General features: G+C 43.7%; 1 protein-coding gene across 1 annotated transcript in view; it reads left to right on the forward strand.

Annotated features, from left to right (window-relative positions):
* Positions 1-17,940, forward strand: part of LOC147725055 (embryonic protein UVS.2-like) — a 74,973-nt gene that overhangs the window by 38,613 nt on the left and 18,420 nt on the right. The window contains exon 12 of the mRNA XM_086918152.1: positions 11,826-12,048. Within this exon, the coding sequence (XP_086774278.1) occupies positions 11,826-12,048 (223 nt within the window). The remainder of the gene's footprint in view (positions 1-11,825; positions 12,049-17,940) is intronic.

Consider the following 17,940-nt stretch of genomic DNA (forward strand, 5'->3'; position numbering starts at 1 on the left):
TTACCACCTACCTGCTTACTAAATTAAATGCTTAGTGGTAAAAAAGAGAACTTACACCAGGGGGAAATAATATGTTTTTTTATATTTAAAAGATTCCAGCAATGCCCAGCAGCTGGAATTTTTAAAGTTACTGCTACTGAAACTATACAGACTCCTTTCCTGGCAAGTCAAAGGAATAGGGTGCAATCAAAAGACTCAATGAATACTTTTAGAACAGGCACATGACCATGTATACAATCCTAGAGTTGTCTGGCGCTGTAATGTTACTCAGAAACTGTCCAAACGAATATAGGAGGTTAAAACATCCCTTTAGAGCACCAGGGAGCATGCTCGTGTAAAGCACTGCAATCAGTTCGTTCAAGTTTACACTACATAATGCCCAACAACAAACACATGACACGAGAAGAAAACAATGTTGTTAGCAACAAACACATGACACAGAATAAAATGCTATTTTTATTAGGGGAATAATACCATAAGGAATGTGAAATGTGATAAAAGCTCCACACACTAAAGCAGAGTTACACAAGCAAGCTTTAAATGCAGGCAGCCTGGGGAAGATAAGTATCGGTAAACACTGGGCAGCCTTAATGTAGGAAAAAAAGATCCACAACTTTTGGGCCCAGTGCCACTGCACCTGCTGCACCATTGAAATTATGATCCTAGTGCCTGAAAGATAACTGTATTTGTGACTGCCTGTTTAGTAGTTAAATATAGCAATATTTGGTGTTTAGAGGAGGTAAGACAGCTTTTTGCTGTGGTGCCACTGCACCTGCTGCACCATTTCAATCATAACTGTATTGCCTGCAAGGTAACTGCACTTTGAATGACTCTTTAATAGTAAAATATAGCAATATTAGGTGTCTGGTGGTCTGCCTAGAGCTTTTGGCCCTGTTGTCAGTGCACCTGCTACACCATTGTAATCATGACCCTGGTGCCTGCTAGATTACTGCACTTGTGACTGCCTGTTTAGTAGTTAGATTCAGCAATATTCTGTGTTTAGTGGGGTCCCAAGAGCTTTTGGCTCTGGTGCCACTACACCTGCTGCACCATTAAAAACATGCCACTATTACCTGGAAGATAACCACACTTGTACTGCCTATTTTTTTTTTTTTTGTTTAAGAAATTTTTATTAAGCATTAAAAAATGATACAAGAAACATGTCATGAAAAATTAGGAAAAAGTACATATGAGTATAATAATAATTGAAAGACATCAATCTACAGGAATTAATATAGAGAAAGGAAAGGTATGAAAAGATAGAAAGGAGAAAGAAGAAAGGAAAGGATTGGAAAGGAGAAAAGAAAAGGAAGAAAGCAGAAGACAGGGAAAGAGAAGAGGGGAGAGAGAGGGGAAAAAGGAAGTAGAAATAAGGGATCATGAGGGACAAGGAGCACGCGGTAAGGGAGAAGGATTGGAAGAGAGATAGGAAGTAAAGGGAAGCCATAATAAGTCAGATTTAATTTTCAAAGGGATAGAGGTAGAAGAGGCAATAGAAATTCTATATTCGTCACATATATAATTCCACCATGTGTGGACCGAGAGTTTAGAATTATCTTTCCAGCACGATAAAATAACTTTAAATGCAAGTGCAATAAAAAGGTCTAACAACTTAGCAGAAGAAGGGGTACTAATAACAATATCATCAGCTAAAGAACCTAAAAATATGTGTATAAAAGACAATTGTGAAGAAAGAGATAACATTTTCATACATATATTCCAAACATCAGTCCAAAAAGATAAAACTGGGAAACAATAATAAAGTTGGTGTTGTAGAGTACCAGGGTCTTTAGAACAGGACCAACATAAAGGAGAGGAGGTTGGAGAAAATTTATGTATAGTAACCGGTGTAATAACAACTCTGTGGTAAATAAAAAGTAAAGATTGGGTAATGCGTGCAGCAACAGAAACTTTGAAGATTCGAGACCATATACGATCCCACAATTCAGTGTCAAAAGAGACATCCAGATCAGTTTCCCAAGCAGTCTCCACTGTAGACTTAGATCGAATAGAACAATTAGATAATAAAAGTGAATATACAAGAGCAGCTTTAGGTTGATGAGTAGAGAAAAGAGGGTAAAGTGGAGTGACAGGAGTGAAAGAAGAAAAAGAATCAGAGGAAGAGGATAACGAAGTTAAATGAGACTGAATAGCAGTGACTATAATAGAATATTCAGCAAGAAAAGAGGAGGGTAGGTTAAACTTATTTTGTAGATCCGCAAAAGAAAGAAGAGTAGAATCAAGAAAAAATTGATGTACAAACATTATATCCTTTTCCTTCCAGTGTTTAAAATAAAATGATTTACCTTTATATCTAAGAAATTTGTTGTACCAAACTACAGATGATAGAAAACATTGAAGAGGAGAAAGGGAAGAGGAAAAAATACTCTGCAAGGTAGATTGGCAATATTTCAAAATAGGATACTTGGATATAAAGGTACAGTTTGACATGAAAGGAACATGTTGAAATGAGAAATCTTTTAAAAAAGAGCGTTCCAGGAGCACCCATTTAGGGACAGGAGTATCAAGGAAATCATATGCCAAGGAGAAGGATTGCTTGATAAGAAAGGCAGAATGGTAGGAGCCAAAATCAGGGAAACGAACACCACCTTCGTTTTTAGGGCGAACCAGCTTATGCAATCCAATGCGGGGGTGTTTGCTATTCCACAAAAATTTTGTGCAAATTGAGTTGATACGGGAAAAATAGGATTTAGGGATTTTGAAGGGGAGCATAGAGACTGTATATAAAACATGAGGGGTAATCATCATTTTGATGGTATCTAATCTACCCCACCAGGAAAGAAATAGGGGAGACCAAATCTGCAGAAGGGATTGAATTTTCTTAATTAACGAATCAAATGTTATTTTAAGGGTGTCTTTTAGAGAGGAAGAAAACCATATGCCGAGGTACTTAATTTTAGAAGGGCACCATGCAAAATCAGTATTATTAAACATATATTGAAAACACAAAGAATTAAGGGGAAGCACTTCTGTTTTGGATAAATTGAGCTTATATCCTGATATTGAGGAATATAACTGAACTTCATCTAAAAAGGGAGGGAGGGAAGATTCAGGATTGGACATGTAAATGAGGACATCATCAGCGTATGCTGAGAGTTTAGTTTCGACAGAGGGGAATTTTAAACCCGTGATGTGAGGGTTAGAACGAATACGTTGTAAAAAGGGTTCAAGGCATAGGATAAATAATAAAGGGGAAAGGGGACAGCCTTGTCTTGTACCTCTTGTTAAAGAAAAAAATCTGGAAAATTGATTGTTAACAAAAATACTGGCACGAGGAGAGGAATAAAGGAGTTTGACTAACGCTATAAACTTTGGTCCAAAGCCAAACCAAGTAAGGGTTCGAAACATGTACTGCCAATTAATACGATCAAAAGCTTTTTCAGCGTCTAGGGAAAGGGCTGCTAATGGGGTTTTGACAGTTTTGCTGTGAGAAAGGACATTGGAAAAAAGACGGGCATTATCCGCAGCAAGTCTGCCCTTAACAAACCCCACCTGGTCTGTGTTGATTAGGCGAGGGATAATGGAATCAAGGCGAGAGGCAAGGATTTTAGCAAAAATTTTACAATCATAATTAATTAAGGAAATGGGGCGGAAATTCTTACATTGGGAATGATCCTTATCAGGTTTCGGGATGATGACAATGAGGGCGTCCAAAAACGACCCAGAGGCCTTAGCTTCAAAAATAAAAGAATTAAATAATTGAAGGAGTTTGGGAGCAAAAAACGAATGAAAGGAGGAGTAAAATTCAATCGGCAGGCCATCAGGACCAGGGGCTTTTGATTTCTTAAGGGAATGAATAGCTGAGGTAATCTCTTGGAGGGTAATTTCACGTTCTAGGTGTGAAAATTCAACAGGGAGGGCTGGGGGGGATGAGAGGCCGTCAAAAAAAGTCGTTAAGTTAGCAGCAGAAGGGTGAGTATCATCGGTATATAAGGCTTGATAGTAGTTGTGAAAAACTTCAGCAATGTCTTCATCGGAGGTGACTAACTTGTTGAGTGAATCGTTAAAAATTGGACCGACAGCTTTGCGTTCAGATTTGATTTTCAAGTAGTTGGCCAACATTTTACCTGCTTTGTTCTGACCCCCATGATATTTAGATTTTATTTTAAGGAGAGTATGACAAGCTTCATTAGTTATAATTTTATTAAGGTCTGATTTGGCATGGATCAAGTCCTTAAGGGCAGATGGGGATTTGGAGGAGAAGTAAGTATGTTCAAGTGTTTTAATGTGTTTAAGTTGATCTTCATATTTTTGCTTATTAAGCTTCTTTTTGGCAGAAACATAGGAAATCGTAAAAGCACGAAAAGAAGCCTTAAAAGCATCCCAAGTGTTAGGAATGGAAGTATCAACAGGATCATTTAAGGAAAAATATTCATGAAAAAACTCAGTACATTTTTTCATAAAAGTGGCATCAGATAAAAGAAAAGAGTTAAATTTCCAACGACTAAAAGTGGAGGGACTAATGGATAGATCAAGGGTAGTGTAAACCGGTGCATGGTCAGAAATAAAAATAGAGCCAATAACAGATTTTTGAAGGGAAGGAAGGAGAGACTTACTAATCATAATATAATCAATCCTTGAACGTGTATGGTGGACATTAGAGAAAAAAGTATATTCTAGTAAATCAGGATTACACACCTTCCACGAGTCATAAAGAGGACGAGAGGCAATGGCAGATTGGAAAGCCTTATGGGTTTTATCAGGTTGGAATTTACTCGAAGACAAACGATCTGAAAAAGGGTCCAACCACTGGTTAAAATCACCAGCAACGATGAAATTAGGACAGTCAATGGATGCAATAAGCAATTTAATGTCTTTCCAAAATTTGGGATCTGGACGAACAGGGCCATAAATATTCAATAAGACCATCGTCTTGTTGTGAATAACAACCTTTGCCATTGCCCAACGACCTTCATCATCATTTTGAGAAGAGATAATTTGTGCATTTAAAGCCTTGTGAAATAATATAGCAACCCCTCCTTTTTTGTTGACCGCAGGAGAAAAGACAACCTGACCCACCCATTGTCTTTTTAATTTAAGGGAATCAATGTCCGAGCAATGAGTTTCTTGAAGAAAGACAACCTGTGAATAAAATTTGGTTAAATGAGACAATACCTTCTGACGCTTGACAGGATGACCAAGACCACGAACATTCCAAGAGACAAAATTACACATGTCGGAAGGAGGAAGGAATGGGCGAAGAGTGGAGGCAACACACAGCAGGGAGATCACTATGTAGGGGGAGACAAAAAATAACGGTTAAACATTGGAGTGGGAGATCGCTCATTTCAAGAAAAGAATGAGAAATGAAATAGCATGGAAGGAAGAGACGGAAAAGTAAATAAAACAGCAGAGTTAGCTTGAGAAAAAGGAAGCAAGGAAAGAGAGAGAAGAGAAAGAGAGAGGGAAGATACATAAAGAAGGAGATAGAATTAGAAAACAGGTCAAGGCACAAAGGCTTGATCTGAAAAGAGAACAGTAACCAAAATTTGTGAGACGCGGGTACACCAGAGAGAGGACATGACCCACGAGCAAACCATATACGGACATATTAGAAAGGATAGACACAAGGATGTGAGAAGAGAGTCTAGAACAAAATAGAAGGGGGAGATATGATAAGAGAAGATATATAAATTAAAGCAGTAACGTTAGAAGAGGAAAAACATTGATAGACGAAAGAGCATTAGCTGGCAATTTCCATGGTGGACGGTGTGATACTCATCAAGTAGTCTCGAAGTTTCTGGGGATCATCATACGACTTGGTACGACCATTGTGTGTGATCTTGCAGAAACAGGGATGAAGAATTCCATACTGAATGTTGAGTTGTCTCATCGTGGGACGAAGGTTCAGGAATTCCTTACGTCGAGCATTGGTAGCAGAAGAGAGATCTTGGGAAATGAAGATGTTGTGACCAGACCACTGGAGACGACGTTTGGCCCTGGCAGCTTTTAGAACAGCCATGAGTTCTGTGAACTCTAAGAATAGCATGATGATTCCACGTGGTTTGGTTGCGTTGGAATTGATACGACCAAGACGATGCGCTCTCTGGATGTTGAGAGGATGAGTCGATGGGGAGAGTTCCAAAAGTTCTTGAAGAAGTTTCCGAATAAAAGAGACCATGTCGGACCCCTCCAAATTTTCCGGAACACCATAAACGCGTAGGTTGTTGCGTCTATTTCTATTTTCCAAATCTTCGGTGTGCAATTTGAGTTTGTGTATTTCTTGTTCCAAAAGTGGAATCCGGGTTGAGAGGTCTTGGACATCGCTGACACGTTGCTCTAAGTTCAAAACCTTATTTTCCATGACCACCCAGCGCTCCTCGATCTGCTGAAGTTTAGCGTTGGTAGCAGTCATAAACGGTTGAAGACCATGCACCTCCTCAAGGATTGAATCCAGAACAGGATTAGTCGAAGAGTTTATGGGGGAGGGTGGGTCATTTTTTTGTCTTTTGGGTTTTGTTCCTGTTTGCGATAACTTCGGCGAAGTAGAGATATTTGCCATGATGCTGGTTGAAGAAAGGAAGCTATGCCCAATAATGCTGTTGAATATGAAATAGAGCGTGGACACCCAAATGTGAAAGGGGCACACCTTGTGGCGAAAAAGAGGGCACTGAGACACACTATTTATCAGTGTGCGAGTGAAGAAGCAGCCACACGAGGACAAACAGGAAGCGTCCACTAACTCAGAGACTTGATATTGCGACGAACCATCATGGCATTATGGATTGTCAGATTAAATGAAGCAGAGCACCAAGACATTCACATGGAGGCATAGACAGTGCATTAAGGTATTGGAGGAGACCGATGTACATTAGAGGTCAGAAGAACAAGAAATCTGTAGGGACGCTGAGGCATTCATCACATTCCTTGAGCATTAGTAGGAGGTCAGGCATCCAGAGGCACAAAATGGCGGCCGTTCCACCTCAGAGAAAAAATTGCGCTTTTAAATTGGAAAGCGGTAGTAGCGTCAAAAGTGCAAAATAGACCACAGCAGCTCATGAGTGAAGTAGGATGATATGTAGTAATAGTGCCACAGTAGCGCCAGAGCGAAGGGAGAAAGAGCAGGAACAGCGCAGTGAAAACAGCCGAATCGGCAGCATACAAAATGGCGGCCGTTCGCGTTGCGCAGCGAAGGAATATTTACCAAAACAAATTGTCCCTGAAAATGAGCTCTTTTCGGCCGGCAAAGTGCTTCATTGTGGAGTCCCCACCTTCCGATGCTGATATCTGGCAAGAAAACCGTCCGAAGGGCGGTTTTGACGATTTCTCACGGCATCCGCGGGTTGTCCGAAGCGGAGCTCACGGAGGAGACGTCCTCTATCGCCGGCGCGGAAGCCACGCCCCCCTTGTACTGCCTATTTAATAGTAAAATATAACAATATTTGGTGTCATGGAGACGGGTTCCTGCTCCCAGACCAAGCTGGTGCCTGCAGCCACGTCTCTTAGAAGATGTCTGATTTAGAGACACTTATGCATACTACATATTTCTCTGGTACGGCTTCCTCGCCGTTGGTGGAATGTGAAGCATTTAAGGTAGTAGTGCATGGTGCCTTGATCGGCCAGAGAGCCTACACTCGGAGAACACAGAAGCCGACAGGGCGGGCACGCTCCTGGCTCAGTTAATCTGTGGGGAACCATCTCCTAAGCCTATCTTATCAATCTACGGACTCACGCAGGGGCCAGTGGTGACACAACTGGGGATCAACAGCATTCCTAGACAAGTGCACCCCTTTATAAATGGCTCTGCAGCCTCCTGACCCTGTAGAACTATCTGAGTTTCAACACCAAGCAGCTCTGCCTAGGGTGCCCACAATGGAAAGTGAAGAACTTGCTCCTTCCATCCTGGCGAGTGAGATTCGTGGCACCATCAGATTTGTCCTCAATAAACACACGCATCTGATGGAATTCCGGTGGAATTCTTTTCCACCTATGCTGCAAAATTGGTGCCACAGCTGGAGAAATTATATTATACTTCACTAGATGTATAATACACGCTCCCCTCCCCCAATAGCAAAGCTATCGGAACATCCCTGTTGAACCCGGCATTGGTACTGAATACAAAATATAAAATTCTCAGTAAAACTCTGGCCCGCTGACTGCTCCCCTTACTCGTGCACTTGATCCACACGGATCAATGTGGTTGATTTCCCGGATGCAACACCTCCTTGAACATAAGGGTCCTGTTTGGAATAATGGATGTAGCCTGAGACCACCCATATGCCGGCTGCCTTTCCTTTGATAACTAACAAGATTTTGATACCCTAGTCCGCGACTCCCATGCTTGCTGCTTTGATTCGCTATGGGATACCCCTGCTTATATCCGGTGGGTGAAACTACTATATTCATCACCTACGGCCAGAGCCAGAACTGGTCCCTATGTCTCCGATCCCTACCAAGTGTCTATCCGCACTCAACAGGGTTGCCCTGGGTCCCTTCTCTGCTTCATATAGGCGGTCAAGCCAATCGCATAGCGAATCCTGCAGGTGGTGGACCACAGTGGGGTCCCTTTCGATTGAGTGGTGCATTCAGTGTCTCTATATGCCGATGACATGCTTCTGTATTTCAAAAACATCTGGGAGGGCAAATTAGAGATAGCCCAATTGCTGTCCTTGTTTGGCCACTTGTCAGGGCCGCATATTAATGCAGATAAATCTTGAGCTTACTTCTTTACTAATACCTATACAGAGACCACATTTAGATTCGGTGACACACAACTGCAAACAGCACCAAGCACCTTTCGCTAACTGGAGATTCAGATATACCGCAAAACACAAGGGGCCCAATTCCCAAAGGTAAACTGAGACAAAAGTCTAACTTTATGACTTTCGGTATTCACAAAGTGCATTTACAAGTAGTACAGTAAGACTTTTGTCTCAGTATGACTTAAGTTTTGGTCTCAGTTAGACTTGAGACCAAAACCTAAGTTAAACTGAGACAAAAGTCTAACTTTATTACTCGTAATTGCCATTTGTGAATACCAAAAGTCGTAAAGTTAGACTTTTGTCTCAGTTTACCTTTTTGAATCGGGCCATTATCTATTGGAGGGCAACCTCATACATAAGATTAACACACTGAGATCTCAAGTGTCGTTTTGAGTCACATTACCCCAGTTGATAGCGGGCCGTCTGTCCCTGGCGAAAATGGTGATGTTGCCAGACTTGCTGTACCACTTTGTGAATTCACCAATCATAATAACGGCATGGGTGTTTAAACTGTTGAACACCATACTGATTGATCTTACAGGTGGGAGGGGGCCCCGCAGAATCAATCTACATAAACTGCAGATGCCTACCTCATGGAGGACCTGGCATGGCAGTGCGGGCTGGACTGTTCCCATGGGGCACAAGGTCAAGACTGATTTGCATGTGGCTGGGTTCATGGCATGGTGAGCAAAAAAACGATGGATTTAGGCCCAGATCTCTGTACTGGGGCCAATTGCGATTCCCCATTTTGCAATGTGTGATATTGTTCTGCATTCTGTCCATCAACTGTTGTTTTTGCATTTGTCACCCCGAGTGGGATGGGTATGCTCAGACGTGAGTCCTGTGCTCTCCATGCCACCGGAATCAAGCTATCCTGGCTGATGAGGGCTGAAAGCCCGAAACCAGTCCTAGGATGCTTTTTTCCAGTCCAGGGAGGACCTGGCTTGGCAGTTCGGGCTGGACTGTTCCCAGGGGGCACATGGTCAAGACTGATTTGCATATGACTGGGTTCAAACTGGAATGGCACGGTGAGCAAAAAAACGATGGATTTAGGCCCAGATCTCTGTACTCGGGTGAATGTATGACATTGCTCTGCATTCTGTCCATCAACTGTTGTTTTTGCATACCTCATGTGGGCAGCATGGGGGCTCCAGACTTCAAAGACTGTTGCATAGCTGGACAACTATAGTGGCTATCATATTCAACCCCACACAAAATCCACAAAATGTTCCCTACCGCCCCTTGGCGTGCCCACGCTGTCGCGCCCCGGACGCTGATCTAATACATATGCTTTGGACTTGCCCTTCCCTGATTGGTTACTGGGGCGGGATTTCAGCTGCACTAACAGACCTTATTGGCCTACATCAGTATTGGGGTTATCTCCACGGCCCAAAAGCTCTAAAGTGGCCCAGCGCTTTACGGGCCTCTCTCTGCTCCTGGTCAATAGACTGCTTACGAAATGCTGGAAGTCCCCACAGGCTCCTAGGGTAGTTACCTGGCAGGATGAAGTCTTGCAATGGGACTTGGCAGAAAGTGAGGCTCTGAGGAGGGAAGAATATAGGGGTCAACAGGAAAAACCTATACCATTCAATGGGACAGACTAATGGAAGGGTCCCAGGCGCAGACTTTGGAGCCCTGGAGAGTGGGGGCGCACGCTGTGACTCTGGTTACCAAACTGGGGGACTCCTCTGTGTGGGTGGCACCACAGCCATTGATTTCTAATTCTGAAACTGGTCCATATTAGAGGTATGGAACTCGTGCCCCAACCTCACTTCCATGTTCATCTCTTCCCTCCTTTAGACGGCCCTGAACGAGGCAGTCTGGCCACGTACCGGCATACATCTATTGGAGGTTGAGGGTTTTTATATATAGCATATTTCATGACATGTTGATTGCTTCTAGTACAGACTGATTGATCCCTGTATGTATATTACCATCTAAATATCTTAATGTATTAGGTGGGCTAATGTGCTGTATTCTTATTGTATAACAAAAATTCAATAACATTTGTGTTAAAAAAAGATATATTAACAGCAATAGATTTCACAAGCGCCGTGCTGACGGCACCTAACAATTGACCTAATCTGCGATTCCAGTCAGATGATCGAAGCCGCTTCTGTGTGATGAAGGTGTCTAGGCACTGAACTGTATATAGAAAAGCTCAAGTGCCTCCCGCTGACAGGACAGTGATGGAAAATAAGGGCTAATTTATACATCTGTTTCCTTATGTCACACTGCCCCCTGCTGGCAGAATAGTGATGGTAAAGAAGGGCTAAAACATACTACTGCTTCCTTATGTCACACTGCCCCCTACTGGCATGACAGTGATGGCAAATAAGGGCCAGTGCATACTTCTTGCTCCTTACATCAGATTGTCTTGTGCTAGCAGGACAATAATAATGGTGTGTAAGCAGCAGTGCATACTTCTCATTCCTTATGTCATACTGCACCAGATGTATCAACATTGGATTTGGCAATTCTATAATAGCGAATTCTACCGATTTTCTATTATAGACTCGCAAAATCAATGTGTGTAGGTTTCAGCAAATCTTTTGTGATTCCTACATATTCCTTATTTGTGACTCGCAAATAAGGAATGGCTTCCCATTCTCTTCTATGGGCCTAGGCCCTTAGGAATGAATGGGAATTGCATGCGCAATTCGCGAGTACCCAATAGGTACTCACAAATTGTTTATGCGATTTCAAGGGTCCAAGGGGGCCAAAAGGAAACCCTGATGCACCCCTGAACTATGCATATGTGCACAATTGCGATTCCCTATTTTGCAATTGCCTTTTGAGATGATACATCCCAAAAGGCTTTTTCCCATTCGCAAACAAGCCAATTCTGTGAATCAGCGCGTTTGCGAACTGGAAAACGCTTGATACATCTGGCCCACTGCCTCCTGCTGGCAGGACAGTGATGTTAAATAAGGCTTGTGCAAACTTCTCCTTTCATATGTCACACTGTCCCCTACTGCTGTGTTAGAGGTAGTAAGAAACGACTGTCACGTAATTTTCATCCTTATGGCACACTGCCTCCTGCTAGCATGATAAGAGGTACTTTTTAAGAACTAACAAATACTTCTTATTTACACCCTGCAGGTTTCATTGACGTTCACATCTATTGCCCTTGAACCTAATCCTAAGTGCGACGCTGATTCCTTGTCTATTTTCGATGGTGCCAAGACAACTTCCCCGCTTATTGGAAAATACTGCAGTTCCAAGCTAATCCCCCCAGTGACCTCCACCGGGAGCTCCCTTCTGCTCCAGTTCCACAGTGATGGCTCATTGAACATGAAGGGATTCCAGGCCACCTACACCTTCGGTAAGTTCATCTGCGGTAAAGAGACTACTGGCTCTTCATCACTGAGGCTAGGCACAGCGGGGAGGTGTCTGGTCTTATCTGAGAAGAAGTGGCAGAAGGCCAGAGTGGCACCATGGCATGCGCTCCAGTTTACTGTGCATGGGGGTAGCATGTACCCTCTGGATGCTGAACCTGCACAGAAGAGATACCCAATGCTCTAGGAAGACTAAAGTGTGTACAAAGAGCACAAGTTGGCCCTGTTGTCCACCGATTACCCACAGGGGTCCTATCTTGGCTGAAGGGTCAGTTGAAGGTATTCACACCAACTGGACATGGAATGGATGTGAGGGTCAATCAATCAATCAGGGATTTATAAAGGGTGTGACCCTAGTGCATTGGAAGGCTGGACCACTCACATGTTCACCAATACCTAAACAAAATTCCAACACCTGGGACCTTACTTTGTGAAAGTCCTGCCTGGGCTGTCGCATGTGATGTCAATAAGTGAAAGGTTATGCAACTTAGATCAGAGAGCAAGACTCAGTAAATAGGGGAGCAAAGGCAGAGAAACTATAAATGCAAGTATAAAATGACCTGAAATATTTAGCGTTCAAGGTCAACATGTGGAAGATTGACAGGTCTGACCAATGAGCCCCACTCAGTAAGGGATGGAGATCGGTGGGGTAGCAGCAGAAAAAAGCATTCTTGAATAGCTGAGAGCTCTGAAATAGTTTTCCACTCACTCCTGAAGTCAGGGTGTGGGATTCAGATACACTTCCAGATACAGCTGCGGCCACTGATGGACCCTTTCCCATCTCCCGAGGATGCCCATCACAAAAGGCTCTAGTGCCAGTTAATAAATAGCCTTGTTTCCCACCATCTAACTCTTGTAGTAGTGACGTGTGTTGTAGGAAACTCGTACATATTAATACATATCCCCCTCTCCCACCATCTAACTCTGGTAGTAGTGACGTGTGTTGTAGGACACTCGTACATATTAATACATATCCCCCTCTCCCACCATCTAACTCTGGTAGTAGTGACGTGTGTTGTAGGACACTCGTACATATTAATACATATCCCCCTCTCCCCCCATCTAACTCTGGTAGTAGTGACGTGTGTTGTAGGACACTCGTACATATTAATACATATCCTCCTCTCCCACCATCTAACTCTGGTAGTAGTGACGTGTGTTGTAGGACACTTGTACATATTAATACATATCCCCCTCTCCCACCATCTAACTCTGGTAGTAGTGACGTGTGTTGTAGGACACTCGTGCATATTAATACATATCCTCCTCTCCCACCATCTAACTCTGGTAGTAGTGACGTGTGTTATAGGACACTCGTACATATTAATACATATCCCCCTCTCCCACCATCTAACTCTGGTAGTAGTGACGTGTGTTGTAGGACACTCGTACATATTAATACATATCCTCCTCGCTCACCATCTAACTCTTGGAGTAGTGACGTGTGTTATAGGACACTCGTACATATTAATACATATCCTCCTCTCCCACCATCTAACTCTGGTAGTAGTGACGTGTGTTGTAGGACACTCGTACATATTAATACATATCCCCCTCTCCCACTATCTAACTCTGGTAGTAGTGACGTGTGTTGTAGGACACTCGTACATATTAATACATATCCTCCTCTCCCACCATCTAACTCTGGTAGTAGTGACGTGTGTTGTAGGACACTCGTACATATTAATACATATCCCCCTCTCCCGCCATCTAACTCTGGTAGTAGTGACGTGTGTTGTAGGACACTCGTACATATTAATACATATCCTCCTCTCCCACCATCCAACTCTGATAGTAGTGACGTGTGTCGAAGGACACTAGTACATATTAATACATATCCTCCTCTCCCACCATCTAACTCTTGGAGTAGTGACATGTGTTATAGGACACTCGTACATATTAATACATATCCTCCTCTCCCACCATCTAACTCTGGTAGTAGTGACGTGTGTTGTAGGACACTCGTACATATTAATACATATCCTCCTCTCCCACCATCTAACTCTTGGAGTAGTGACATGTGTTATAGGACACTCGTACATATTAATACATATCCTCCTCTCCCACCATCTAACTCTGGTAGTAGTGACATCAGTGATTTCCCTTTCAGTGGAAGACAAAGGGGCTCATCTAGCAGTTGGCAGAGAGCAGCCCTGACGCTCATTGGCATTTCAGGGCCTGGCGTTTCTCCTGTAGATGCCCAGTAAAGACGGGCACTGGTGCCAGTTCATAAAAAAGCCTCCTCTTCCACCATTGTAATATGGAAGGCAAAGGGGACCACTGTTGACCGAGGGGGGTCCTGTTGTAAATTAGTGGGTAATGCTCTGGGAAACCCTCACTCCCCCCTCTCGTTCGAGGTGGGCAGCGGCTGATTGGCTGCTGGGGCAGCCTCCACTGGCAGTAAGCCATCTGCCACAGGTCTCTGCCTTTGATGCATCATTAAACCCACTCTATCTAGGGTGGGCACCCAAAGCAGGTCTGCCCCGCCTGTGTCTGCCATGGGAGACGTGGGTGAAACCGGGCAGGGACAAACAACCGTGGTCTCCAGGGGCTGGGGAAACACCCGGCAGGTCAGGGACATTGGTTTTGTCTGTTTTTTGTACTGAATCCCTGCTTTGAGGGCTCGTTTGTGAGAAGCAAAAAATTATTCTGCTGCAAACGTTACATCTAATTAAGGTGGGGTGGTCTGTCTGCTAGGGCAGGGTGGAGGCCGTACCTCTGCAGCCACAGCAGCCTTCCTGCATGACTGCTGGTGCCTGAATGACCCCAAAGTGCTTATGTAGAAAACATAAAGATCCACCCTCAGATAGATGTTTAGCCGTGTGCTCCCAGACTACGCGTGTTTCCTACAGTGGTGGAAAACACACCGTTTTGTTAAAATACCCCTCATACACCAAAAGGGCCCTTGGTGTCATGCTTCATCATAGGGGTCTTCCACTTACACTCCTACGCGACGCATAGTCTTGTTTTTTTGGAAATAGTGCTCCCACGTAGCCATAGGCCATAGCACATCCCGTCCCACAGCGGGGCGGGAAGACCCCTATGATGAAGCATGACACCAAGGGCCCTTTTGGTGGATGTATGACAGTACCAAGCGTACTTTTACAACGCGTACCGTTACCACGCTACTTTTACCATGCAAGTCGTTACAACGACTTGCGTGGAGGGGCGCTGGATAGTAAATTATTTAATTTACTATTCCAACTCCAGTCCCCGTGGACTCTAGGGAAAGGAGTTGAATAGTAAATTAAAGTATTTACTATCCTGGAGCGCCCCCCAGCGCATTTCGTTGTAACGACCTGCGTGGTAAAAGTAGCATGGTAACGGTACCGCATTGTAAAAAATGCGTGGTAACCGTTGTATACCCCTTTTGGTGTGTGAGGGGTATTTTAACAAAACTGTGTGTTTTCCACCACTGTAGGAAACACGCGTAGTCTGGGAGGATAGGGCTAAACATCTATCTGAGGGTGGATCTTTATGTTTTCTATACATTGACTAGAGGAGGGCGCATCCACCTCCATTACTCCTATGAGCATTACCTCTTCACTCCCCTTTTTTGGTATTTTTGTTGTTTGAGCTGAAAGTGCTGCTGACCAACTCTATTGATTATTAAAAAAACAGTACAATCCATTCATATTTTATACAATAAAATTATATGCAAATACTCACCACAGTAAATTTATATTGCACATATTCATTGGGGATCATGAAAACCTGAGTGAGTTTTGCTATTCAGTCGGAGGGAGAGTCTGCTCGCACATTAACAACTTATATGTGGTTTCCCACATTTACTTGCAGTGAGCGCCTAACCCAGGAGAAGCTGACATGCCACAGCGGCAGAGAAGGTCATGACCCCGGAAGTACATCTGTTCCACGTGAAGAATGGTTCAAGGGCTGCATTTGTTTCTCTATGAGTCGCAGTTTTTGGTCGTCCTGCTTCTCTCTCTTGTGGCATTTGTTCCATTGCTTTTTGTTGTCACACGTAGTCAGAAGCTCGTCACCAACTCTGGTCGCCAACAGTGAATCGAGTATTTGCAACCTGCCTGTCACCTGGCTCCTAGCTCGCCAGTGACGTATCTGATGGTGAATTATACTGAGTGTCAAATGTTGTGCTGATGTGAAGTGAAATAAAGACATAAAATAAAGTGTTGACTCTTTTGCTGATCATGGAACAGAACCACTGTATATTGGAAGATTGGGCCCTGCCCTTCCGACTGGAGTCTTCAATTTTTGGGAGGGAGAGAGAGGAGAGAGAAAGTGAGAGGGAGGGGAGCGAGAAAGTGAGACAGAGAGAAAGAGAGGAGATAGAAAGAGAGAGGGAGAGAATGAGTGTGTATGTGTGTGTGTGTGTGTGTGTGTGTATGTGTGTGTGTATGTGGGGGTGTTTGTGTGTGTGTATGTATGTGTGTGTGTCTGTGTCAGTTGCAAAGTGAGATATTAGCAGTGGTAAACATGCATCTACCACTGGTAATGAGGACACTAACACAGTCTAGGGCTCACAATAAGTCAGCATTTATTTCAATGTTCAACCCCTGATAGCTTGGCTGCGAGCAGGCAGGCTTAACTTCAGAGACAGGTATGTAAAGCATTTAAAAACACAAATTGAGTAAATAATGAAGACACAACACACAATAAAAATCCAACACCAATTTATAAAAATAGGAAATATTTGTATCACTAAAATGACACCAAAACGAAAAAACATTCAATGTAGGGATCCAGAGATATGGATTTTAAAAGATTAAACACTTTCTAGTGCTTAGAAAGCAATAGTGTCACTTCTGGACATTTGGTCGCCTCTGACCGGGACAAAGTCAAAGTTTGAGGCCAACCGCGATGGAGGCCTGGTTGGATACATTAGGCGGGAGGCCCCGGTCACGATTTTACCTTCACACTTAGAAACCTTTCTGGAGGATTTCTCACCAGATGTCGTGCAGCCTCCTCCAGCAGGCCAGTTTCAGGGAGGGTTCACCGGATTGCCTTTTTGTGAGGGTCTGGTCACCCTTTAGAGCTTTTTCACAAAAGTTCACCAAACTTTTCCAAACTTCTGGAACTTTGTCCTGAAGTTCCTTGTGAGGGTCCAAATTGTCCAAAAAACATTCCAAGGGTTGGGAATCTCCAAGATGGTCCTTGAAAGGTTGGGACCATATTCCCCACAATGCACCTGGACAACACCCTTAAAATTCCACTGGATACACTCCAGGCACCAGACTCTTGGTGGAGTTGATGCATGTGAGCTCTGTTAACATGTCGCTTGCAGGGAGTCCACTCTTAAATCCTTTTGAAGCAAGGTAAACCCAAAGGGCTGTAGTTCCAGATAATGCATCAGGCGCGGTCAGCTAGAATGCAGAGCCTGATTGTGCAAATCAAGTTTCCAGCTTGGCAAGCCTTCTTAGTTTCAAGCAGCAGATCTGAGAGGCTATGCTCCTCTCGATACTTGTTCAATGTTCTCAGGGGTCAAGAAGGTGGACACTCCTGTCCAATGAGGGTCCAGGCAACACCCCGGAGCATCACCATTTGCTCCAAAGTGTGACACAATGATCTCCCAGAAAGCACTATTCCTCCAAAATTCAACATGGCTTAAATCTCAGCAAAGCAGCAAGAGCTAGTTTAACCAACATGCAGTGTGGCTCATTTCCATGACTCACCCCCCCTCCTGGCATCTGAAAATTCCTTCCTTTAGCCTGCCCTCTGGCTGGGTCATGGAGAGAGGGGTGGATGGATCTGTTCTCTTCTGCCTGTCCCATCCTCCCTTTGAAGCTGCTACTTTATGACCCCTCCCCCCTCCTCTGACATTCCTGTGGAGCAGAGCTCATTCTAACAGATAGCCCCTCTTCAGGGTGAGACACTTATGAATTCATCAAAGCAGCCTGGCTAAT

The sequence above is a fragment of the Lissotriton vulgaris genome, chromosome 4_1, assembly GCF_964263255.1.
Source record: "Lissotriton vulgaris chromosome 4_1, aLisVul1.2, whole genome shotgun sequence".
In the NCBI taxonomy this organism is placed as follows: domain Eukaryota; kingdom Metazoa; phylum Chordata; class Amphibia; order Caudata; family Salamandridae; genus Lissotriton; species Lissotriton vulgaris.